Consider the following 24768-nt stretch of genomic DNA (forward strand, 5'->3'; position numbering starts at 1 on the left):
ATTTTAAACATAATCATTAATGAATATGATGTAAATGAAACAAATAAAATATATATATCATATTATAAGGATTTTTTTATTTACATATTTGTTAATAAATGAAATGAAGACATAGGGATACTTACTATTATATCATAAATTTATGTACCTAAGTATTTCGTATCTTACCTTTTTGATACTGAATATTCAATTATCTTTGTATTTAATAAATTGATTTTTGTCATATAAATGAATTGAGTTTTTATATAAGAATTCGTCTAATAATTATTAAATAAAAAGAAAACTATATCAGAGCGTAGAAATGATACTGAATAGGTTATTGTTGACATCAGGTATAAATTTTAAAGTTCTTAATAATGTTTAACTTAATATTTTATTTTTTCATTTTTATAGATATTACAATCATCCCCAAAAAGATTATAATTATCACTTAATTAGAATAAATGAAATGGCATCACGATTGACATTCAAATTGCTATAATAGTGAAACACCGGCAATTTCATTTCTCTTGTAATGGACGATGTAGAGGTTCCAATTTTTTACGACGATGAAGTTGATTTTGTGGAGCATGAATATTTACAAGATGTGGAATATGAATACGAATATGAAAATGTGGAAAGAGAAACGTTATTTGAATTATATCAATATTGTCTTCGACCTACTATTTATGATACAGTATCATATATATTGCCACTATTTATTTCTACTATAATATTTAGATTATGTGCATATTCTCGTAAGACATATTTTTATAAATGTACCTACGTATATGATAAAAAAATATAAAATTGGACAATTAATGTTTAATCTAATGTTGCAGGACATGTATCACATAGAACTTTTCATATATTATCAATGTTGATTGGTATATGTAATATTTATCATTATGTAGCAGAATGTTTATATACATTACTAATACTTTGCACGATTTCATATATTACTTTACATATACCCAAAAAATATTGTAAATACATGGGCATATTTTTACCATCACTTTTTATTATAACATATTGGTAAGGTTTAGGCAGTAACTACTTTATATGTCAAAAATATATATGTATATGTAATCAATTTTCATCTATAATTTTTAACGTTTTTCAGTGAATTTACTATGTCATCTATAGTATGGCATAAAATACGGAGTGTAGTAATGACTATGGCAATGAAAACGATTAGTATAGCGATAGACCGATCTGATACAAATGATTTACCTAATATCTTTGCCTATATGGGATATATGTTTTGTAGTGTCACTTGCCTCTTTGGCCCATGGATATCATTTAAAGATTATATATCAATACGTTACACAACTCATCAAGTATGTTATGTTATGTCAATTGTTATTGTTGTGCATGTCATATATTTACTATGAATAAAATTAAAAAATTTAATATTTCCTAATTTCAGGATAAATGGTGGGTATTATATACTATTCAGTATGTATTCTTGTCTTTCCTTTTTTTGTCTATTTCAAATTGTTGGGCACAATGGGTGATTGCAGAAACTTCTTGGAAGTTAGTAAATATTATTATATATATTATGTATTATAATATGATAAGTTTTAATATACTTTCATATTTTTAGATGGTTATTAGCTTATAGAGATGCATTATCTTTCAGAATGTCTCATTACTTTATTTCATATATAGCATCCAGTTTATTATTACTAGGAGGATTTCCATATGCATTAAGTACTGTAGTGAAACCATTAAAAATAGAATTACCACATTCACTTGTGCATGTTGTTATTTGTTGGAATATACCAATGCATTTTTGGCTAAAAACATGTACGTATGAACATCCAAACTATTCATGTAATTCATACATATTTAAGATTCTATTATTAATAATTTTGAAAATATTATATGTCTTTATATAAATTTTCAGATATATTCCGTCCCAGCATTAAATATTTGGGAAAGTTTGGAGCTGTAACAATGACGTATTTAACAAGTGCCCTTTTACACGGGTTAAATTTTCAGTTAGCAGCAGTTTTACTTAGTCTTGGATTTTATACCTATGTAGAATTTCAATTTAGATATATGCTTGCTAATATTTTTGATGCATGTGTTGCATCAAAGCAGTGCACCAAAACTAAATGTACACATGCATATAACATTCACAATTCATGGTGGGTGCTTTTAATAAACATGATGTTTTCTGGACTATCAATTTTTCATCTAGCTTATTTAGGTCTTATGTTTGACACATCTGAGTTACAAGAAACAGGATATAGTTACATTCATACTATTGAAAAATGGTCTCAACTTGGATTTGCTAGCCATTGGGTAGTATTTGCTACATACTGCATATATTTTTTGATCAGATAGTACTAATTGTAAGCATATAAATATTTATTTTTTCAACATATTCCTAATAATGAACATTTAATATTATTTTTTGTATCAGTAATTCATATACATCACATATATAACTTATTATTTAACTAAATTTGAATATAAATGTTATTCTTTTTTAATAATTGTAATATTCAATATAAGCCAAAAAGTATCTAATAGATTTTTATAGGAATTATCAACATAAATAAGACAAACACAAGAATTCTAAAAGTTGTAAAATAGGTAAAATACATGATTTTTAGTCATATTAATCATATAACAACTATAAAGTATATTTGAATGTAAGTGTACATAAAGCATAATATCAAATAATTAGTAATGAATCAAACTAATAATGTAATTAATATCAAATAACGCTAAAAATTTTATGTATTGTTAAATAAGACATCAATGACATATATTATGCTATCAAGCTGATGAATATTATTAAAATTCAACATAATCATAATAGCGAATAAAAGTATTTTTTCAATCAAAATACAATAATGTCGTATTTTAATTTTTATTGCTCACAATGTATCATACAATAAAGAATATTATGTTTGTAATATTATGATATAACGTGCTGTATATTGCATTTAAATTAGAAACACTAAAGGAAAAATGTTTTAGAATTAGTTGTATACTAGTTTTTAATAAAATATATGAAAAATTTTGTATACAATATCGAATTGCGTATTTAAGGCAAAAGTTGAAATTATATGTTCATACATACCTATTTCCCCTTTTCTTCATTTCTCTTTCTCATATAATACACTACATACTAGCAGAACATTTTTTATAAACCAAATGGTAATCAACTGAAATAAAATACTAACTCTTGTACACATAAAGTTCCTCTAATATACTGCCGTGAGAGCATATTTTGTTTTTAATATTAGCTGATCATGATATATACATAATTCTATATTCAACTATATAATTTACAACTACAAAATTATACACGAAAATTTTGTACATGAGAGATATTTATAATTTTTAGTAATGAATCAATTTCATTTTTCTAGATAATGATGTTTGTAATCTGTTTAATAACTTTTTAATTAACAAAAATGTACTTTCTTTTTACCCTTAAATATTAATAACATACAATATGTTATTTTACATTAATAAAATATCTTTCCATTATATGTATATCAATAATATTTTTTCAAGAAATGCGTCGATTTATTAAAATATTCATCAAATTTGTTTGTATATACACATTATATGTATATATACATATTATAAATTATGTATACAACTATATTTTTCTAAAAGATTTCTGTAATTAAACCCTTCATATTTTCGGACGTATTACATATTAGTACTGACATATTTACTAACTTGTATACATATTCTATTAATAAAAGGAATAAAATAATAATTCTATATAAATCGTACTATGTATCGTGCATAATCATACACGAACACATTCCCTCATACGAGTATATTTCAGTTATTGTTCTATTATCGACGCAATGATAAAGTTCACGCAATTCTTTTTACATATTTAAAAACTTAGGGTTACAATAATATTTTTATAGTATTATTAAGCATATTTTTCAAAATATACTCTTATCAAATTGAGATTTTCAAATGTAGAATAACATTATGTAGCAAAGAATACAGATAGCATTTAGTAAAGCAGTTTAAATAAAAATAGTAGACTATGAAGAAGTATGAAAGTTACGAAAAAATATTGATCAAGCTAGATATTTTGTTTTGTAAATACTGTTATAATTAAGAACATCCAAAAGCAGTGATTTTTATCTAGAAAAAACAAAGCGTGAAAATATATAAACACTTATAACAGCAACAATTTATCACCTTATTTTTATATTTAACAGCATTTCGAATATTAAGCTTACATTCTCTATTTACACTCTATATAAGGCTACAAAATGAAAGTTAATACATATAACTGTATCCTCAGATTATTTGAAGAAATATGAAAGTTTAGAATTATTTTTAATTGGGTTTATATTAACCAAATGTAATAAAATTGTTAATAAACCAAATCGTTTTTTCAATATATTTTATTTCATTTGTTTAAACTATCTGTTTTTTTCATGATAAGATATGATGACAAGAAGTTTGTATTGCAAAATAACTTTAATGATATTTTTGAAATCGGGTAGAAATAAATGACGTGATGCTGTGCAACTCAACAACTTTGTTTCATATAACGAAGTCACACACTCATGTGCACTGGGGCTTAATCACATTTTCTATACGTTTTGTGTTAAAGACGATATAAAAAAGTAAAGATATAAAATAAGATAACCTGAAGACCCAGTTAAAATTGTTACATATCGTTAGTATAATTATACTGATCATATAACTTCAAGTCATGTAGCACTTATATAAGTACTATACATAAATTGATCTCTCTTACATTAGGATTGCAATTTCTTATTAAATACTATATAGAACAGTAATATGATTAGCACAATAACAAGTTTCTACAATCTATCTAGTTACAAAATTTATAATCATCACAAAATGTTGTTTTAATTTAAAGTTTAAAAATCTATTTAGTATATATAATATTCTTCTATAATTCAAGAATTATGTATGGGTGACTTTATCTTTTACATTAAGATAAATAAATTATGTTAATTGCATAGTTATAAGTAAGAATGCACATATTGGGATTTTAAGTTCCTATTCATTTCATTATTTTTTTTATTAAATGTAATAAAACTTATAGTTCGTAAGAATAATTGCCACGTAAATAAACATTAAAATCAAATTTAATAATTAATAATAATTCAAAATATCAAAAAAAGAAAATAATGATAAATGTTAATCATTTTATACAAGTTTCTGTATACAAGTTCTTGATAACATATTGAAAAATGCTGATAACATGATTTAAAATAAATAAAAAAATTCTACATAAGAGAGAAATTACCATTTTGACAATAGTTACTATTCTTTTAATAAAATCGAAGTTTGAATAAAATCAAGTAATACATAAATTTATATTAAAAGAGTAATAAGTAGACAAAGTGGAAATTTTCGAATTTAATTATTTGAAGATATTTATCCATAATATTATTTTTTCTGACCAGCAGAAAGATAATATAGTAAATCAAATTTGATAAAATCATATTATTATATTTTTATTTTATTTATCGTTCAATGTGTCGCGAAATAAGGAAGAATCTTTAAAAGCCACAAAGAGAAAAAATTGTATGATTACGAGAAACTTATAACCCAACGTTTCAAATATAAACATAAAAAAAAAAATACAAGAAACCATACATAAACAACCTACCAGTGAACCATAGAAAAAACTATGATAACAGCTGTAGATCTACTTGATCTTCGTTGATCGCGACAAAAACAATAATTGTTTGAATTGAAGATTGATGATTAGTATGATGTTTTTACTGAATGATTGAATTTAAACGATGAGATCTTCTGCGATGTCGAGGTGCTTGAGCTACCGGATTGTCTTCTCCGATGCCATTGAGAATATCGGTTAGTCATCTGATAAATGCAGTTTTATAACTTTTGGTCGTACGCGCACTGCAAGTCATAGAAAGAATAGAAGCAATTCGTTAGCCATTTTAGCGTTGCTTGTTATTTAAGCTTTAATTGTACATTATTTAATTTCACAGAATAAACGGTAATTGCATTTAGCAAAAAGCTACTTAAATTTGTATTCTTGTAATATTTAAACATGTTCTGTATCAGTTCAGCAAAAAGTTCTTATGTATAAAAGTTAATAAATATATCATTTCATTTTCAAAGTCTGATAGTCTCTTAACCTTTATACTGTGATTTGACTATGGTTGAAGATAATAACACAACAAATACAAAAAAGTTAAAAATTAAATTTTTTTCAGATTGAAACATTTCCAAGAAAGTTGAAAATATTAATTATGCAATGCAAAGGTTAAAAATTGCTCTGTATGTTTTAAATAAATTAAATAAATTTTTTGTCAATACATGCATTATTTAAATTAATAAAAAATTCAAGCTGCATGCAAATTGATGTTAATGACAAATGTAAGGTTTATATATATAGTTTTACATCTTTCTAAATACAAATATATACAATAAATTATGATTCCCAGATAAAATAGACAATATATACAGCTAGTTATATGAAGTCTTGTTACAGTATTGTCTCATACAGTATTGTTCATTTTTAAATATAGTATAATGTGGAAAAAAACTCATTTAAAAAGTGCAATCGAGAATTATTTATGAAAAGAACTATATAACTGTTACTTAATTTGTTTAATCTTTTGAGAGTAACAGTTACAAAGACTTACTGTCTTAGAGAATGATAGCGATTTACTCGATCTGCAGACCTGAGGATCATATTTATGCCTCGCTGCGGTTGTGTTATCAAATTGTTTGCGGACGAATTTGTCGATTGTGTTTCTGTGATACAAGAAGTTTTGATACTGGCCCTTGTTACTGGTTTTGATACAGGCATCGTAGTAACACGAGTAGTGGAAGATGTGTTGTTGCTGATATTGTGGAGACGTGTTGTTGGTTTAGTAGACTTAACACGAGGCGGAGATGGTTCACATGTACTGTTGACTAGCCAACTGTTTCTATAATTTTTAGTATAGACTTTATGTAAATTATATGTTTGTATACTTCTAAATAAGTTTGTATTTACTTTTATGACATTTATCAGTTAAAATGCAAAGTAATCTAGCCAAAATTAGAATGGGCAAAAAGATTAGTGTAAATAACTTGTGAATTTCTTTTTTTTTTAAATATATTGAATACATTTTAACTAACCTTTTAGCAATAGTTGTCGTAGTAGATCTAGGGAGAAGTCTTTTTGTAGAATCTTTTTCTTTACTTCCAGTTAATGTATTAATTGTATTTTTCTGAGTTCTTGTTTGTAATAATGACCTTAAATAAGGACTGAAAGGATAATATTCATGTATTAACTACAACATTCTGTATTTCCACAATAAGTTAAATTGTATTATTATGATTTTTACTTTACTACTGTTGATGGTCTAGTAGTTGTGTTAAGAGAAGTATGATTTGTTGGTAATCGTTTTCTTTTAGCTTTAATTTGATTTAATTTATCACCCTGAGTTAAGGTTGTATATTTAGTTGTGCTAGTGCTTGCATGATCATCTAATGTAATTCCATCCACACAATGCATTATTCCCGAAACATTATCTTGCACCACATGAGCACTTTTTAAATTGGATAAGAATGATGTTTTCGGTCTACCAGTTATAGAATATATACCGTATTCATGAACTGGATTTCCATTCTGAGGTTGTAGTGGCTCTTTTAATAAAGAATGAAGATATGCTTCTTTCCTAAAATATAAAATTATTAATCTTTCGGTGTCAAAAAATGATACTATTTTTAAAACACAAGCTGTAAATATTGATATTTTAATAACGATGCACACTTCTCCAACCATTCCTGTTGATGTCCAATCACAGAACCTGGTCTACATATTCGTATCCATGCAATTGTTTCATGAGCTGTTAAGTGATAATGTTTCATAATGTAACAACCAATCAATGAACCTGTTCTACCAAGTCCTGCTCTACAGTGTACAGCAACAGCACCACTTGCATTCTCTGATATTTTAAGAAATTGCCGCATGATTGAATCTGTTGGAGTTGAACCATCAATAAAAAACAAATCTTTATGATCAAATCCTGCATCTGTGAAGATTGAAGCATCATAAATTTTTTTATTAAGACGTATAATTGTAGTTACATTATTGTAATGGAAATATGTAAAATATGATTCTGGTGCATGGAGTGGATATCCTGTAAAAAAGAAAAAAATAAAGATAATAAATTATAGAAATGTAAAAAAGAATCATAGGTAGAATAGGTAAATTTATTTAAAACTTAACTTACCATTTTCTATTTTAAATTTAGCGTAAGGACCACAGAATGCTATAAATTTACCAGGAACAATCCAATTTAAATCTCCATTTTCAACTCTTTCAAAATATTCATATTCCTTAACACAAAAATCTTGAAAATTAAAAAATCCAAGTTTGTGGCACTTATATATGGCACTAAGACATTCAATCAAAGATATTTCAAACCAAGGTGTACCAACAGAAGCATCCCGAAACATTATAAATGATGGACTGTCAGGACTACTATTTAAGCAATTATATGCTTCTTCTGCTGTACGTTTACAATATAATATCTAGAAAATGTATACTAATGAATCTTATTTTTCTGAATATGTATAATAAATATATGTATTTAACAATGTGAATGAAATTAATATAATAACATCTTACTGCATAACTTCCTATAAGAAAAGCAGCATTGACTCTTTTTGGTGGATCCATTGTTGTATAATGTACGATCTTTTTTCTTCTAAGAGTTACTGCTTTAAGTTTTTTATTAACCTTTTGGCAATAATGATATAACATAGCAAGATTCAGTGGACCAAAGTCATCATAGAAATTTTCATAGATTAATTCATCATCGATACTGAAATAATGGATGTTTGGAGTACTCTTTGGCTTTGTCCTCAATGTTATAAAATATAATCGATCTACAACATAAGCAAAAAAATATAAGTGATACTTTAAAAACATTTAAATAATACATTATTTGACATAAATTAAGTACTATAATAGCATATTATATATTTTTTTTTTATTTCTTACCTTTTATGAACTCAGATGCACATACTAGTAAGTCATTTGTATCCTCCATCATTGGTTATTATTTATTATCTGATATTGTGAATACCAACTGAGTAAGCCTGTCATCAGCGTAACCGATATAAGAAAGGATACAATTTAATTAACACAATCAGAGATCATAAATATAAACACACAGAAGGTTAGAATAGGTGTAGTAAAGGTAAACTGGATCCATCTAAGTACCTACACACGGTTACATTTGCATGGTATGTGTAATACAAACGAATTTATAATTATTATGTCGTACGCGAAAATACGATATGTACTATATTAAAAAAATGTTTACTTACCTATGCGACCGTTACAAGATTCAAACTTGGTCAATGAAGAAATAATGATGGCTGATCAGTTACGTTGTTGAGCTCTTCCGGTTATATTGTATATTCAAATATACGATATTTCATAAGTATCATGCAACTTCTTTTTACTATTCAAATATAACCATTTTATAAAATATCAGCAAGATGTTTATTTTGTATATATATTAACATCATTACCCCCTATAAAAACGAAAAGTACTTTTCAAATACACTGCCATTTTCGTTGCCTTGTAATATCAAACTTTGATGACGACGTACGAACTCAATGTCTAGAACAAGAAACATTGTAGACGTTCACTAGTACTACAAATGCCTCATATAATATTTAAAAACTCTGAAGTTAATATACAATTAATGTTACATGTTTACAGCACAATTACGTCGTGATGATTTTCAGTTTTTATTTGGTGAGGACTAAATGATTGTTTCATTAATTACAAAACAGCGCACTCTATTAAATAAAAATTCCCTACATTTTCCATAGTCACGTTATTATTTGAAATGAAGTTGACTTTATGCTTATCGATATATACATAAAGTGCACGAAATTTTAAATCGTCTATACATATACGAAACATATATCTTCAATCTTCTTCGTTAGTTTAATCATCATTTGAATCTTCTTCATCAGGTAGAAATGATATGACAAGAAGAAAATTGGAGTTCAAAAGCCAGGAAATAAACTGTTCAGAAAATTTTAAGTTTAATTATTAGCAAACGTAATAAATTAGTAATTTCTCAAGAAATGTACTATGGATAGTTGATCTTAATCAGCTCACGCCTTAAAAATAAATAATTCATAAATATTTTTGAGAACGTATTCTCTTTTCCTGACTGATATGTTATACAATGTTGTCAAGTACGATGATGGAACGTTTTCATCTCGACTAGAGATAGAATCAGTCTGGAGGTAGAATGAAGCCAAGAAGAGGAGGAGGATTCTAGATTCAGGGAGGATCAAAGCAGAAACGTCAATAAAGAGAATTTTTCTGCATCGTAAACAATTAAGATCTTAAAATTACTTTTTTAAAAGTTATTTTTGCATCCTAATAGCCGTTTTCAATTTTTCACTCATTTTGTCATTTTGTTTTATACGATTCAATGCTTAATAGTAGCACCGTACACGTGGTACACTACATATGGAATAATTCTTAAATAAACGTTAAGTTTATAACACTATATATAAATTATCATTAGTCCTTTTTGAATTTGAATTAAATTAATTTATATTTATATCGTTCACAATGCATTTTATCTAAAAAATGTTTACGTATTATTATGTTTTTATATTAAGTTATATGTTTAAACGAAAACGTGAAACAATTATTATAACCAATTGCTGTGATAATCTTTTTTGGTAGCGTAATAAATCACAGGCATAATTTAACTCTAACCAGTTATTATAACCACGATCATTTAAGCACGTCTCGGCATTTGCTAGGAAAAACTGTTCGAAAATTGAATCATAAAAAATCAACATGGAAGATCAATGAAGTTTGTGTTTTTGTGAGACAGACAGAGATGAGTAGAGTATCTCTGTCTCTGTGTAAGAGATTCATAGTATGTCACGCATGCGCAGAACGCGAATCTTGTCTTCCATCTTGATTTTTCACAACTAATCACCACTCAGTTTTTGGACGGTTTTCACCATCTTTTGCAGAGATGAAATTTTCTCTCTTCTTTTGGTGTATGAGTGTTAAGACCTGTTTATATGATTGTGATTATAGCTACGTTAGGCATGTCGCCGTTAATAACTAAAAGACGTTCATAGTTTGAAATAAAGTTTTTGACATTCACTGAATGAAATTTGGACAGGAAAGGGGAAAAGATGGAGTGTAAAGAAGACATTCAGAGGGATATATTTTCATCAGAACGTATGATTTCGAAAACATTTATATTTTCTGAACCACATATACTTAGTCCTCCTAGACCTGTTAACTCTGGGATTAATTTTGAACAAATATCAGATGCAGCCAATATTAGGAGAAATTTATTTACCTTTGCTATGCCAATTTTAGCAACGCAATCTAATAATCAAGATATATCCACTCTTCAATCGGATATATATGAAAAGCAATATAAGCCGAAAATATCAAGAAATTATTACGAACCAGCTGTTAATGTATTTGCTCAAGCACTTAAAGATAGTGCAATGTTTAAGCAGTTAAAAAGAAATTCCAGGTCACAAGTTACTAAAATTAATTCAGAAAATTCAATAACATGCACAAATGTACCTCAATCATTACTTACAAAAGCAACAGCAAAACGATATTTTATTCAATTTGGGAGTCCTGTAAAAATTTGTATTCGTTCTAGAAAACAAATAATTACTGTTATTTATACTACTAAGGAAGAAGCAAATATAGCTTATAGTAAAAGTGGTGAATATTTGGGAGAAAAATTTAATGTAGAATGGACAAAATTATCCCTTCCAGCAAAATCTCCTACAAAAAAGAAAGATTTACAAAAAAACAAGATTTACAATGTATCGCAAATTGTATCTAATTTTTTTAAATCATCTGACGATGAAATTAAATCAGAGTTAGATGCTATGACAAATCTTGAGTATAATTTACATAGTAGAAATAATTTTGATGAGACTTTGGCTAAAAGACATAAAATATTACAATCGAAAAGTATGTCAAAGTCATTTACAAGATTAGAGAAAACATCTGCAAAAGCTGAAAAACTTAAAGTTGAAAGTCAAATATCTGATTTATTACCAAATGCTACTATCGAAGAATTACAAAATATAATTCAACAACCTGCATACACCTCTGAAGACAAGTATAAGGTATTAGAAGCAAGAGATCGACTTATAAGGATGAGACAAATTAAATCACATACATTAGCAGCAGCTAAAGTAATGATTGGAACATGTCCTGATATGTGTCCTGAAAAAGAACGTTTAATGCGTGAGTCAAAAAGACAAGTGGCATTGTATGAACAGCTTCAAATCAATGAATATAGAATAAATCACATGGTTGCAGTTAAACAATATTCTAGATCTTCTGCAGATCAAGAAGAACCAATGGCACATGAATTGAGACCAATAAAATCTTTAAAAATGACTATGAGTTATTTACTTCACGAAATAGTAAATCTTTGTGACCAACAGGGTACAAATTTGGGAGAATGGTATCATTTTTTATGGGATAGAACAAGAGGAATTCGGAAAGATATAACACAGCAAGAGCTATGTTGTATTGATAGTGTAGAGTTAGTTGAACAATGTGCTAGGTTTCATATAGTATGTTCAGAGAGACTTTGTGCAGAACAACCATCTGTTTTTGATAAAAAAATTAATTCTGACAATTTAACAAAATGCTTACAATCATTAAAGTACATGTATCATGATTTAAGAGTAAAAGAAATTACCTGTAAAAATGAACCTGAATTTCGTGCATATATTATTTTATTGAATTTAAACAATGGAAATTTTATGTGGGATTTGCAAAGACTACCAAACAACATACAAAAATCATCAGAAGTCCAGTTTGCATTAGATACATATTCTGCTCTTGAGTCTAATAATTATTATAAATTCTTTAAACTTGTTCAGGAAACTACATATTTAAATGCGTGTATCTTACTCAGATATTTTTATCAAGTGAGATTAAAAGCATTATCAGTATTAGTCAAGGCTTATTGCAGGACTGCATCGACGGCATATCCATTATATGAATTAATAGATATTTTAGGTTTTGAGGATGAAAATGAAGCTATATATTTCTGTGAACAAGTGGGATTAAATGTTTCAGAAGATGGCTTACATGTATTATTGAACAGACATAACTTTACCATGCCTGTATTACATGTAAAACAAAAAAGGGCATGCAATTTAATAGACTCTAAAAGAACTATGCAACACTTATCTATTGGAGAAAGTATAGCAGGAGGAAAAATGCCAGAAAGAGCTTATAAATATCACAAACCTCACAATAGTTTTGATTCACATGGTTACTTAATGCCTGATTCTATTAATGCAGAAGATCAAAATAAAAGTATCGTTTCTTCATCAACTGATCCATATGAGTTTATAGATGAAGATATAATGCACACTGAACAATCCATATCAATGTCTGGGAAAAGCCAAAATAATAATGAAAATGTGCTTACTACTGAACACACAATTAAATTAAAGACTGTTTCAACCACTGAAGCTAATACAAATCTTTTAACCATGAAATCCAATGCTAATACCTCCTGTGTTTCTAAATCTCAGATACAAATGAATAAATTTCAAATAAATACAAATTCAGAATTAATAACATCAAAGATAGGAAATCAGAAAGATTCAAGGATATTTAGTTTTGTATCAGCACAACAATCAAATGAATCTTCCATTTTGTCTAATGTATCAAATGTAACACCAACAACTTCTAAAACTTCTAATTTATTCTCCAAGCAACTTGAACCTCCATCAAACAATGATATTGCAACAGTTACAAATAAAAGCATATTTTCAGGGATGTCACAAGGAAATATATATATGAAAAATCCTACATCTTCCACAGTATTTTCTAATACATACTCGAATTTACAAACTATTTCAAAATCACCAAACATTGTAAATCCTGTAACTCTCATGGGTAAAACTATACCAAATGAAACGTCAAATTTCTTTGTAAAAAGGCAAGTTCCACAAGAGGAGAAAACTGGAAAGTTAAAATTAGAAGAACAAGAATCTATTAAAAGGATGCAACAGATTAATGATATTGCAAAAGACATATTAAATACTTTAGAAACAGAACTAGTACAAGCACATTGTTCTACTATAGTAAAGGAAGAAACAGATAAGATATATATTTACAACACTTTTAGCGAGGATATCAGTAATGAAATTTTTAACGAGGTAACTTCTGAAATTTGTGATAATTTGTTACAGAAGGAAATTGTTAATGCACGAAAATTACATGAAATATCAGTGAAAATAGAAAATAGAGTAATTGTAAAATATTTTAATAAATGGAGATTTAATGCATTGAAAAAAAAACAACAGAGAACAGCATTAGAAAATACACCTGTATGGTTACAAAAACATACTAGCGAACAATGTGCAAAATTATTGTACACTACGGAACAAGATGTAGTTATTAGAAACATGTGCAAAAAGTACAAAGAGATAAGAGATATTAAATATTATTCTGAATCTTTAGCACCAATTACTGTTATAATCCACATTGGTATTAAAGAACACTTGAAATCTTTAAACATTGACATACATTTCAACTGTTATTGGAAATTAATTATTTCTTGGCCAAACTTACATAACAAAACAATTTTATGGCATTATAAAAAAATAATGAATCAGTATCTTTGCCCTGAAGATTATTCTGCAGATCCTATTATAAAATTGTATCAACCAAATCAAAGTGAAACATTACACATTTGTATTAGACATTTTGAAGGTCTGATTAGTAATCATCATTTAATAGGATCAGATGCTCTTTTATTTATAGCAGATGCTTCTGAAGAAATTAAATTTATTGTAAAACGTTTAACAAAAATTGTGTTATCCAGAGACAGGCTGATGCCTATACCACTCGTGTTTCTTATTTTGGGTGACTCAACATTTCAAACTCAAGATAAAGAAATTATTTCTACTTTAGAACAATTTTTGAAATCTGGATATCTGTCAGTGTACACAATCATACATGAAAAAAATTTAAATGAGAAAACAATTTTAAATTTAACACAAAATGCAATTCTTTGGTTGTCCATTAATAAATCACCTCAGAATCCACTAGAAATGGATTATTTACAAAATATTTATAATACTTGTTTAACAGAAGACTTATGGCTAAGGTATTGTAATTAAAGAATATTAATTATTATAAATCTATGTAATTTTTTATAACATTTTGTAATTTTTACAGAATATATGATAATTCGTTCTTCAATGAAAAATTATTACATGCTCTGGAAAAGCCTAAATTTATAATTGATTTACATAACGAAGCAGTTTCTCATGTAATAGACATAATCTTAGACCCTGAATCTTTTATGTATACAAAATTTGCCCCAGAGTTTAGAAAGTTTGTTAAAAATCAGTATATGATGCCATGTAGTTACGAACATTTTGATGATGTTTGGAAAAGTGAAGAGTATAAAGCAAAATTAGAAAGAGTAATGTCTAGCTTTAAGTTGCCTCAGTGGAAGTAAGTAGTATCATAAATATTTTATATTATATTTAATACTGTTTACATATTTAATTCAATTTATTAATATATTCTATTAATTAATTTATTCTAGGTATCCATGGCCTATAAATAATAGTATCATATTTCGCCAATATATAACAAATTATTGTCAAGAAGCATTATTTACTTCTGGTAGTGATGAAATATCTGATAATATATTAAGTAATCTGTTTCTTACAACTGGAATTTCAACTGTGTCGAATTTTATTGATGTATTGTTATATATTATTAAGCAAAAAATATATCTTCTTGCTAAAGATTTGAAAGTAATTTACAATAAGAATGATATGAAATGTTTTCGAACTTTACCATGGTGGTTAAAGTCTAATCTATTAACCGAATATAAAATTGTACCAAAAAATATTAATGTTCAAGAGACTGAAAAAGAAAATAAGAAAACAATTGATATTAATGAACCAGTGGTAAAGAAACGGAAGCTAAATAAATTTCAAGAAAATATGTATGAACTTGAACCATTAGAAACGTTTTGTGAAAATAGTCGCAGTCAAGTAATGGAAGTGCATAATATTTCAAAAAAAATTGAAAATCGTTTGAAGGAGCATCAAGAACAAAGCTACTTATTTGAAGAAAAGTTAAAGAATGCTTTGTTAAATGAAATGAAGTATGTGTAATAAGTTGTAATGTATAAAAAAGTTAAAATTATTTTTATCTTTAAAAATATCTACAATATTTCAGAAACTGTGTTTATAGTATTACATAAATAACAATGTATTCATGTATATAAGTAATATATAGAATAAGACTGGAAATATTGTATTGTATAGTGCACAGAAAATGTGATTCCTTATGTAAAAATAAATCAAAACGTGTAGATAACAATTTTTTTTACTAAAGATTTAGTTTCCGAGAAAATCGATTTTGCATTTGCCCTATCTCTTATATATTATATATTATATAATATAATCTTATATATATATTATAGCTAAGATATTATTCAGATAGATAAGATAGTACACAATAAATTTTCAACATCAACTTTCTTGAAAACTTTTGGATATTAAGCATCTTTTCCGGATAGAATGTATATGTAATAAGTGCGGATCAAGTAAAAATATTTAAAAACTGTAAAATAATTCTGGAATTATAAAAATACATACACTTCATAATGTCTTACATACATTCTCGTTGTTATTATTTATAGATTAATATAAAAATTAAAAAATTAATGTATTTACATAAATAGAAATTGATTGATTTTTATTTGTTTTTCTATATTTCATAAAATAATCATATAATTTACTATCTTATGACAGTTCCAATTTATAAAGCAATTTTTGTAATTAAAATAATAATATGAATTTCAATTTGAATTTTCAGAAACTTTTATATTACATCTTTTTTTGTAAAAACTTTTATATATTTAATTTAAATCTAAATTATTATATGCGTACACATAAAAAATAAAAATTTAAATAATCGTAAATTTATTTCAAATTATTTTCTGTCCAATAAAATTGATTACTTTTCTATGTTCATGGTGGTTCATTCTTGAAAATGCTCCTTGATTCGTAGTGCGGCCTCTATTGGAGAATTATTATACAAAGACTTTTAAATTTTAACGGACTTTGTAAATATTGAGTACCTTTAGCTAGTACTTATCTTATTTACTCATTCGTTTAAAATCCATTGAGTTGTGTGAATGGAGAATTTGGTGTTTCTTAGCGCGACATTATAATATTTTTTCATAATTCTATATATTAATGCTTCTTTTCGTTTTACAAGTAAATTTGTCGTTTAATAAATCTTAACTAGAAGTCTAATAACTTAATTGCTTAAAATGCAATAATATTATAAAGTATTTCATATTTTTAAATTAAATCACTATTGGTTAGTTTTAAATATTTTCATAATGTCTCACTTAAAATATATGAAAGAAATAAATAATCTAACTCGCATGGATGAAACTATTAAGGGGCCACTTCCGCGTTGGCAGAAAAAATGTTTAGAAACATCAAATTCCAGGTACTACTTTATTAATTCATATTTATTTTATTATTAGAAGTAAAATAAAATATATTTTATTACTAAAATAAATCATGTGTACAGCGTCAACCTTAGTATTAATTCATCACGAAAAATTACGAACGGATCATTTACAAATAGTACTACAGGAAAAACACCAACGAAAAAGAGTGACACTCGAATGAAGAAAACACCATCTAAAACTTCTAAGAAATCTCCAAGTATGAAGTTACTTTTATAGTTTAGGATATCTATAATATAGAAATAGAGTAATTGTTGTCTACATATATAAATAATATATAGTGATATATAGAGACAGTTCTATATAGTTTTTTAAATACTATCTAATTAGGTCGTGCTTCTACACCAGCTAAAACACCTAGTGGTGGTGATAGATTTATTCCTTCAAGAGCAACTACTAATTTTGATCTTGGTTATTATAAGGTACATGTATATTATTTAATATAAATTTTATTATCTTGATATAGTAGATAGCAATGTTTTAAATATAAGATCTTTCAATTTCAGATTCAACAACAACCAAATACAGAAAAAAATGAAGAGAAAGTAGACAATATAAGTCCTTCCAAAAGGGAAATGCAGCGACTCATGGGAGAAAATTTACATGGTGGTGATATTAATCAGATGAGAGTTTTGTCTTATCAAAATAAAGCACCAGCCCCTCCAGAGGGTTATCAAAATCCATTGCGTGTTGTGTATAGCCAAAGTAAAACACCAGCAAGCATAAAAGCTTCTACAAGACATATACCACAAACTCCTGATAGAATACTGGATGCTCCAGAAATTGTCGATGATTATTGTAATATATGTTCAATATATAGATGTTTAATATATATTTTTACCAAATAATCATGAAAATTTGGAAACATTTCAGATTTAAATTTAATTGATTGGTCGGAGAATAATATTCTAGCTGTAGCATTAGGTGCTAGTGTATATTTGTGGAATGCAGCAACAGGGACTATTGAACAGTTACTTGAATTAAATGGCAATGATTATGTTTGTTCTGTTGCATGGATTCAAGAAGGTCCCTATTTAGCTGTAGGTACTACAGTGGGAAATACAGAATTATGGGATTGTAGTCAAATAAAAAGAGTACGTGTAATGAATGGTCATGCGGCCAGAGTAGGTTCTCTTTCTTGGAATTCACATGTTTTGACAAGTGGTTGCAGGTATGAAATTTCATAATACATATTGATGACAGAATTTTAATTATACCCTTTATATAGAGCAGGACAAATAGTGCACCATGATGTTAGGCAAAGGGATCACTTAATATCAACAATTAATGCACATGCCCAAGAAGTATGTGGTTTAAAGTGGTCACCTGATGGAAAGTATTTAGCAAGTGGTGGTAATGATAATATGCTTCAAATATGGCCATCAATCTCTGTACAAAGTCATTCAAACACACAACCAATTTATTCATTAAATCAACATCAAGCTGCTGTAAAAGCACTTGCATGGTGTCCTTGGCAGAATAATATTCTTGCTAGTGGAGGTGGCACTGCTGATAGAACTATTCGATTTTGGAATTGTAATACAGGTGAAGAAAGCATCAATTGTGTATATTCATTGTACACAGTAAAACCAACAGTAATAAAAATTCTAATGAAATCAAAAATTTTTTTACAAATATTTATTCAACAGGTGCATGTTTAAATATGGTAGATACGAAGTCACAAGTATGTTCTTTGCTTTGGTCTACAACGTATAAGGAGATTGTATCTGGTCATGGATATGCACAGAATCAGTTAACAATCTGGAAATACCCCGCAATGACGAAGGTCGCAGAACTTACAGGTCATTCTAGTCGCGTTCTACATTTAGCAATGTCTCCAGATGGTACTACAATACTTAGTGCAGGAGCTGATGAAACCTTAAGATTATGGAAATGTTTCCTACCTGATCCACACAAGAAGAAAGATACAAATGAAATAAAATCTGTTGCGTCTAGACTTAAGCAATCGATTCGATAATATTTTTATACTAATAGACGAAGTAATTTACTTCTATATATTACTTCTTAATCAAATAAATGACTAATGACTCGTATTTTAATAAATGTGAAAATTAGTGATATCATTTTTTATGTTATTATTTATTTTTTTATTAATATATTTAAAATAAAAAATCAATATTCATAACTTAAAATCTCGTCGCAAGATGGTTTGTTACCCACGTGAATTTATGTATAGACAGTGACTCCACTATTTACGCGAATCATGGATAGAAATCAAAATGGCGTCAAAGAAAGGTGTAAAATACGTTCAATTTTACATATATATAACTTTGAACCTGTAGATTCTTAAAATTAAGACTTGCATTTTTTGATTCTATGCATTGAAAACTATCATAATATATAATAAAAGTCAATAATTTTATGTTTTCTAAACTGAAATAAAGCCAAAGTAAATTTGAAACATTGAGTATCTGAAATAAGTATAGAAATATTTTTAAATTAGAGATTTAGTTTAATTTATTTTTCTTCGTTTAGGTCAGTAATTGAAAAAAACATAATACTGAAAAGAACTTCTTGCCTTTATCTTTTGACATCTCTTCTTTCTTTCTTTTGGTATCTTTTTACCCATTTTCTTTGTCTTTGGTTGATTTATAGTTCCAAGTGGCTTCCGAATTATCAGAAACCGCGTTAAAAATAAGCACAATACAACTACGAAGAAATAGAGTTGCAGAGGTGCCAGCTGAAAATCGACCGGAACTCGGATTCAAACCGCGGGAAAGGGCCGAGAAGTGAAGAGCGAGAGCTGCTCGCTTACGAGTTACGAATCCAAAGCTCCAGCCCCAGCTCAGCTCCAGCCAACCGTGTTAGCACGGTTCTTTTAATTTATATGCTGTTTTTGTAAAAACATTTGACATGAAATGAAATGAATAACATTATTGAAATTTTGATTCTTTTTAATTAGACTGTAAAAAATTGGCAAAAAGAAAAATACAGTAAATAATAAACTTTTTTGTTTAATTTATTCTCACATTATATACTTCCTAAATTCTTTCTACTGTTAGGTAAAAATGAAAGTTGTAGTAAATCTCCCCACCTTTCGAGTGCCGACGCCGACATTAAACTTTACAGATCACCTCTTCAGGAAAATGATTTAATTAAACAAGACATAGGTAGTTTGTGTTAAAATAGAATATACCGATAGTTTAGATGCCTTCTCTTTAAAACTTAATATTAAAGCGTTAATATAATCTCTTTTTTTATCAAATAAATTTAAATATAGTATATAAGTTATTGTATAAACAGAGAGGAAATACTAAAGATTTAACAACAGTTTTCTTGGTAAATCTGTCCTGAAAACATTTTCACTATATAAATCCTCATAATTGGTTTTAAAAGAAATGGATGAAGGAAATTCTAAGACTGTGTCATTGAAATCACAATGTAAATATATTGATCAAATGTTTTCTTCAGAAAATGTGAAAGATGATAATGAACATGATTGGTGGGCAAGTGATAGTGGATCAAGTACTGGTTCATACTATTCAGATACAGATAGGTAACTAACTTTTTAGCCGTTTTTATATTATTAGAATATACCATTATTATGCAATTTTACAATTGTTGTAAATTGTTATATGTAGTTCCACAGCAGAGTGGGAATCAGAAATTAACCCTAACGGAGAACTGATTTATATAGAATCTCTAGTAGACAATATAAATGATGAACAATTTTCATTCAATGAAACAAAACTTGATTCTCAGCCAGAATTGATACGACGACGTAGTACTAGAGCTGGAAAACTTATGCGACTTATAAGACGTAAGGAGAGTAAACGTTTGAGCACAAGGAGTAAAAAAGGCAATTTCAATATCACAGTAAACAATATTGGAAATTCGGGAAAAGATGGAACTACAATTAAAGAAGTCACTTTTAGAGATTTTCAAGTAAACAATTGCAATTAAAATTTGAGCGTTCCCAATAATAATAATAATAATATACTTTATATAGAAATTTATTTTGTGAATTTTGCAGGCAGGTGAAATTCGCGAAGTTATACTATGGGTTGATCCAGACAGACGACATAAACTGGGAAGAAGAGCCACATTGTGTGAAGCATATTTTGGAATTATCCCAGGTGTTTTTTCAGACAAAACACGTATCATGGTTGCTGGATTTATACCAGATGGAGAAGCAATGAAAAATAAAAATATTAAAATTGGAGATTGGCTACGAAGTGTGAATTCAAATAATGTTACATATCAAAATTTGGATCACATATTATCTGAAATAACTGTTTCAACAAATGTAAGAATTAAAATCTATTACATAACATAAATTTATGTTGTTATTATCTTGTGAAAATATAAAATACTTTATCATAATCAATTTTCATTTTTTGTTTAGGTAACATTAGAATTACAAAGAGTTGCAGGTGTTGATGTTACAGCAACATTGTCTGGATTAAACTGTCCTAAAGTAATTACAATTTTAAATAATATATAATTTATATATTAATATAATATATAATTTAGAGAATTTATAGAACTAAAAGCATGATGTCTTCTGTTATTAGCAATCTGTATTGGTACAAAGACTGTTGAATAAAGAGGAAAGCAAAGATTTAATGCATTCAATAGTAGATTATCCACTTGGTATATTATATCTACAAACCACAGAACTTTCAGAAGTGGGACCTGAACTACAAGGTGTTTTATATGCATTTCCTCGGTCCGAAAGCAAAAATATGCATTCTATTTTGTGCACAGCAAGAGGAGCTTTTATAACCCTTAATCATTTACTACCAGGAATTGGAGGCCTACAACCTACAAGGTATAATTGAATAGTTTTATTACTCCATATAAATACATAATCTTTATAACATATATGCAATCACATTTTATAGTACAACTTTTATAGTACAACAATACAGATAACAGAAGAGGAAATTCATGTTGTATACACACCTCGAAATGATGAACTATTTTTAATGGCATTACCAAAAAAATGGTAGACTATAATTTATATAACAATAAATAAATATAAATATACATGTGTATTCGGTTTAAATTGTTTTTAACATTTCTAGTTGTACCCTTGAAGAAGCTGTCAATTTATCATGTGATATAGTGAGAACATTAGAATTTGCATATCAGTCACTGAAAAAATGTTTCACACTTGAAGAAAATCATTCTTCTTTAGATCATTTCTTTATTTTAGTTATTGAACGATTGTTAGACATAAAGAGTTATGCAAACAATGCAGGATTAAATACTTCATGTATGGAGATTCATAATGATATTGAAAGTATGGAAAGTTACAAATTTACAAGCACTTTTTCAGTTGCAAATTTTATAGAGTTATCAAGAGATGCACAAATTCAAATTGATGCAGCTTTAAGTGAAATGGAAGCCATGGATTATAGAGATTGGGTATGCATTGTATAATAAAATAATAAGAGAAAATAAATAATGATGAAAAATTATATTATGCTTTTAGAATGAAGATCCTATGGACTGTCAAAGGTTGTATACAATTTTAGGTAGTTGTATTTATCATAAACATTATCTTCTTGGATCTCATTTAACACACAGTGATTTAATTGAAGTAGAATCTTATCTTAGGCAAAATTGTATTTTAAATTTGATAAATAACGAACCTGTAAAGAGTCTTGTTATTTGGAAAAAAGTATATCCTTCTTCATGTAATCGTAACGATATAGAAAACAAAAATAATCAACCATTTGTTCTCAATGGAAAATGGTACTTACTCGTTGTTGGTTATGGACATGATTTATTAGCAGTTCTTCTAGAATCTGGTGGATGTACTGCAAAGTAATTTTTTATAGCTTCTATTATATTTTTTATTGGCTTAGTTATTTTCTTAAAACTTTTGTATGCATCATTTAAAAATGTTTCTATAGATGCAGCGAAACTATAGGTCCAGATATATTTTATGTAGAAGAAGCTCAGGAGACTTTAAAGCATATACAAAAAATAGGGGTAACAACATTAGCAGCTAAATGGATTTCATCAAATACTAGACCTGAAGTAATAACTTATGAAGATCCTGTGCCTGTAAAACCATCATCTAGTATCGCAGAGAATATTTTAGGTCTCATAAAATCGACAGATGTGCAAAATTTATCTGTCAAACCACCTCATACTTTAAGTATTAACAAAAGATCTCAAGAAATACCTTCAATTCTAAAAAAACGTAATACAGAAGAATGTCCTGTAGTTTTAGGATCAGGTAAATAAAATTATTTGTTTTTATTATTTTCGATTATGTAGTATACATATAGTATACATGTATTGATATATATACATGTAATATAAATTTAAAAAAATACCATTTTATCCTACTTTAGTATACTCTTTGCATACGTCAGAGGATTCATTAAGTCAAGGAACTGGTGGAATCAGTGAAATAAGCGATGAAGCATTGCCTATATTAGGAAGACGAGCAACAAGAGAGAAAATTGTTAGTAGATCAAGATATTCTGATGATAGCGATTCTGATCTTGATGTGTATAAGGTAATCAATATAATAAATTTATTAAAATAGTTATTCTCCATTATTCTGTTATCTTAGACAATTTATATAAAGTATATTATTGTAGAATGATTGTCGAATGTTAAATATGGACATATCTAATATAAGAGAAAATTTATTAAATCAAGCTGAATATTTAGTACCAAAAGTATTGACAGTTGGTGATAAGAATTATTTATATCATTATATACAGTTGGACATGATTGAAGGAATTCTTCTATCTTCAAACCCACTAGAACATTTAGCAAAAAATCCTAATTTCCTTATTAATTTTAATAAATGTGTTCATATTATTCATAAATTGCTACATAATACAGTAAGATTTAAAACTATGTTAAACTCAGATGTAGACAAAACTGTCATTAATAAGAGTTTAATTGCTGTTAAGGAGCATGGAGTATTATTTGAATGGGAAAATTTAACTTATTGGGTTGTTGGTCGATTATATACAACTCCTCATCCAAAGGAGTTGTATGTATGTTATCAGGATTCTGCACCACAAAATTTAATTGAAATAGCATTTAAATTACATTCATTACATACGCTAACATAAATTTTAGTCCTTTTAAAACGTCTTCGTTTTGTAAAATTTAAAAAAATCAATAACATTTTACTATTTTATTAATGTTAAATATTTGATTTAAAAAAGACAAATTTTTTTTCTTTAGGTATTTTAATTGGTTTTTTATTCATATATCTGAAGA

General features: G+C 27.3%; 6 protein-coding genes across 11 annotated transcripts; 5 read left to right on the forward strand and 1 right to left on the reverse strand.

Annotated features, from left to right (window-relative positions):
• The first annotated feature begins 177 nt into the window (after window positions 1–177).
• Window positions 178–2469, forward strand: LOC100648194 (protein-serine O-palmitoleoyltransferase porcupine). 3 transcript variants are annotated; one of them, XM_048408111.1, is made up of 8 exons: window positions 180–332; window positions 394–737; window positions 822–1014; window positions 1103–1319; window positions 1409–1515; window positions 1586–1788; window positions 1889–2132; window positions 2195–2259. In XM_048408111.1, exons 2-8 carry the CDS (start codon window positions 515–517, stop codon window positions 2205–2207), a joined length of 1200 nt encoding a protein of 399 aa, XP_048264068.1. In that variant the 5' UTR covers window positions 180–332; window positions 394–514; the 3' UTR covers window positions 2208–2259. The 3 variants fall into 3 exon arrangements, with proteins under 3 accessions (XP_020718464.1, XP_048264068.1, XP_003393064.1); XM_020862805.2 differs by having other exon boundaries at window positions 178–332; window positions 1622–1788; window positions 1889–2469; XM_003393016.4 differs by having other exon boundaries at window positions 181–332; window positions 1889–2469.
• Window positions 2470–4361: 1892 nt separating this feature from the next.
• LOC100648080 (dual specificity protein phosphatase CDC14C) lies at window positions 4362–9854 on the reverse strand. 2 transcript variants are annotated; one of them, XM_012308202.3, is made up of 9 exons: window positions 9313–9854; window positions 8984–9205; window positions 8609–8868; window positions 8211–8511; window positions 7748–8117; window positions 7320–7652; window positions 7111–7239; window positions 6669–6917; window positions 4362–5877 (listed from the first exon to the last, which is right to left on the reverse strand). In XM_012308202.3, the coding sequence occupies exons 2-9, from the start codon at window positions 9033–9035 to the stop codon at window positions 5835–5837; spliced, it is 1737 nt and encodes a 578-aa protein (XP_012163592.1). In that variant the 5' UTR covers window positions 9036–9205; window positions 9313–9854; the 3' UTR covers window positions 4362–5834. The 2 variants fall into 2 exon arrangements, with proteins under 2 accessions (XP_012163592.1, XP_012163556.1); XM_012308166.3 differs by having other exon boundaries at window positions 6630–6917; window positions 9313–9843.
• A 1094-nt stretch (window positions 9855–10948) lies between these two features.
• Window positions 10949–16385, forward strand: LOC100647953. Its single transcript, XM_003393014.4, has 3 exons — window positions 10949–15150; window positions 15222–15503; window positions 15598–16385. Exons 1-3 carry the CDS (start codon window positions 11171–11173, stop codon window positions 16175–16177), a joined length of 4842 nt encoding a protein of 1613 aa, XP_003393062.1. The 5' UTR covers window positions 10949–11170; the 3' UTR covers window positions 16178–16385.
• Window positions 16386–17133: 748 nt separating this feature from the next.
• Window positions 17134–18954, forward strand: LOC100648309 (cell division cycle protein 20 homolog). The gene is made up of 6 exons (XM_048408165.1): window positions 17134–17528; window positions 17613–17749; window positions 17881–17972; window positions 18057–18348; window positions 18424–18721; window positions 18784–18954. Exons 1-6 carry the CDS (start codon window positions 17416–17418, stop codon window positions 18800–18802), a joined length of 951 nt encoding a protein of 316 aa, XP_048264122.1. The 5' UTR covers window positions 17134–17415; the 3' UTR covers window positions 18803–18954.
• LOC125385092 (cell division cycle protein 20 homolog) lies at window positions 18915–19528 on the forward strand. Its single transcript, XM_048405814.1, has 2 exons — window positions 18915–19095; window positions 19200–19528. Exons 1-2 carry the CDS (start codon window positions 18915–18917, stop codon window positions 19526–19528), a joined length of 510 nt encoding a protein of 169 aa, XP_048261771.1.
• Window positions 19529–19536: 8 nt separating this feature from the next.
• Window positions 19537–24762, forward strand: LOC100648422 (protein inturned). Of its 3 annotated transcripts, none has more exons than XM_020862821.2 (12): window positions 19537–19806; window positions 20167–21067; window positions 21153–21456; window positions 21545–21817; window positions 21917–21988; window positions 22086–22342; window positions 22430–22519; window positions 22599–22941; window positions 23009–23343; window positions 23433–23761; window positions 23880–24046; window positions 24132–24762. In XM_020862821.2, exons 2-12 carry the CDS (start codon window positions 20910–20912, stop codon window positions 24615–24617), a joined length of 2814 nt encoding a protein of 937 aa, XP_020718480.1. In that variant the 5' UTR covers window positions 19537–19806; window positions 20167–20909; the 3' UTR covers window positions 24618–24762. The 3 variants fall into 3 exon arrangements, with proteins under 3 accessions (XP_020718480.1, XP_048263954.1, XP_048263948.1); XM_048407997.1 differs by having other exon boundaries at window positions 19538–19806; window positions 24119–24302; XM_048407991.1 differs by lacking the exon at window positions 19537–19806 and adding an exon at window positions 19835–20046.
• The last annotated feature ends 6 nt before the right edge of the window (window positions 24763–24768 follow it).

The sequence above is a fragment of the Bombus terrestris genome, chromosome 1 (genome assembly GCF_910591885.1).
Source record: "Bombus terrestris chromosome 1, iyBomTerr1.2, whole genome shotgun sequence".
NCBI lineage: Eukaryota > Metazoa > Arthropoda > Insecta > Hymenoptera > Apidae > Bombus > Bombus terrestris.

What these genes read in the sequence shown, in the direction of transcription:
- LOC100648194 (XM_003393016.4), top strand. Translation starts at nt 515, where the DNA reads ATGGACGATGTAGAGGTTCCAATTTTTTACGACGATGAAGTTGATTTT. An exon ending in TAGATTATGTGCATATTCTC is followed by an intron (nt 738 to 821) that starts GTAAGACATATT and finishes CTAATGTTGCAG; the next exon opens with GACATGTATCACATAGAACT. An exon ending in CTTTTTATTATAACATATTG is followed by an intron (nt 1,015 to 1,102) that starts GTAAGGTTTAGG and finishes AACGTTTTTCAG; the next exon opens with TGAATTTACTATGTCATCTA.
- LOC100648080 (XM_012308166.3), bottom strand. Translation starts at nt 9,035, where the DNA reads ATGATGGAGGATACAAATGACTTACTAGTATGTGCATCTGAGTTCATA. An exon ending in TGCATCTGAGTTCATAAAAG is followed by an intron (nt 8,869 to 8,983) that starts GTAAGAAATAAA and finishes CTTATGTTGTAG; the next exon opens with ATCGATTATATTTTATAACA. An exon ending in CGCTATCATTCTCTAAGACA is followed by an intron (nt 5,878 to 6,629) that starts GTAAGTCTTTGT and finishes TATGACTTGCAG; the next exon opens with TGCGCGTACGACCAAAAGTT.
- LOC100647953 (XM_003393014.4), top strand. Translation starts at nt 11,171, where the DNA reads ATGGAGTGTAAAGAAGACATTCAGAGGGATATATTTTCATCAGAACGT. An exon ending in ACAGAAGACTTATGGCTAAG is followed by an intron (nt 15,151 to 15,221) that starts GTATTGTAATTA and finishes TAATTTTTACAG; the next exon opens with AATATATGATAATTCGTTCT. An exon ending in TTTAAGTTGCCTCAGTGGAA is followed by an intron (nt 15,504 to 15,597) that starts GTAAGTAGTATC and finishes AATTTATTCTAG; the next exon opens with GTATCCATGGCCTATAAATA.
- LOC100648309 (XM_048408165.1), top strand. Translation starts at nt 17,416, where the DNA reads ATGTCTCACTTAAAATATATGAAAGAAATAAATAATCTAACTCGCATG. An exon ending in TTAGAAACATCAAATTCCAG is followed by an intron (nt 17,529 to 17,612) that starts GTACTACTTTAT and finishes TCATGTGTACAG; the next exon opens with CGTCAACCTTAGTATTAATT. An exon ending in AACTTCTAAGAAATCTCCAA is followed by an intron (nt 17,750 to 17,880) that starts GTATGAAGTTAC and finishes CTATCTAATTAG; the next exon opens with GTCGTGCTTCTACACCAGCT.
- LOC125385092 (XM_048405814.1), top strand. Translation starts at nt 18,915, where the DNA reads ATGCTTCAAATATGGCCATCAATCTCTGTACAAAGTCATTCAAACACA. An exon ending in ATTTTGGAATTGTAATACAG is followed by an intron (nt 19,096 to 19,199) that starts GTGAAGAAAGCA and finishes TTTATTCAACAG; the next exon opens with GTGCATGTTTAAATATGGTA.
- LOC100648422 (XM_020862821.2), top strand. Translation starts at nt 20,910, where the DNA reads ATGGATGAAGGAAATTCTAAGACTGTGTCATTGAAATCACAATGTAAA. An exon ending in ATGGCATTACCAAAAAAATG is followed by an intron (nt 22,520 to 22,598) that starts GTAGACTATAAT and finishes TAACATTTCTAG; the next exon opens with TTGTACCCTTGAAGAAGCTG. An exon ending in CTGATCTTGATGTGTATAAG is followed by an intron (nt 24,047 to 24,131) that starts GTAATCAATATA and finishes ATATTATTGTAG; the next exon opens with AATGATTGTCGAATGTTAAA.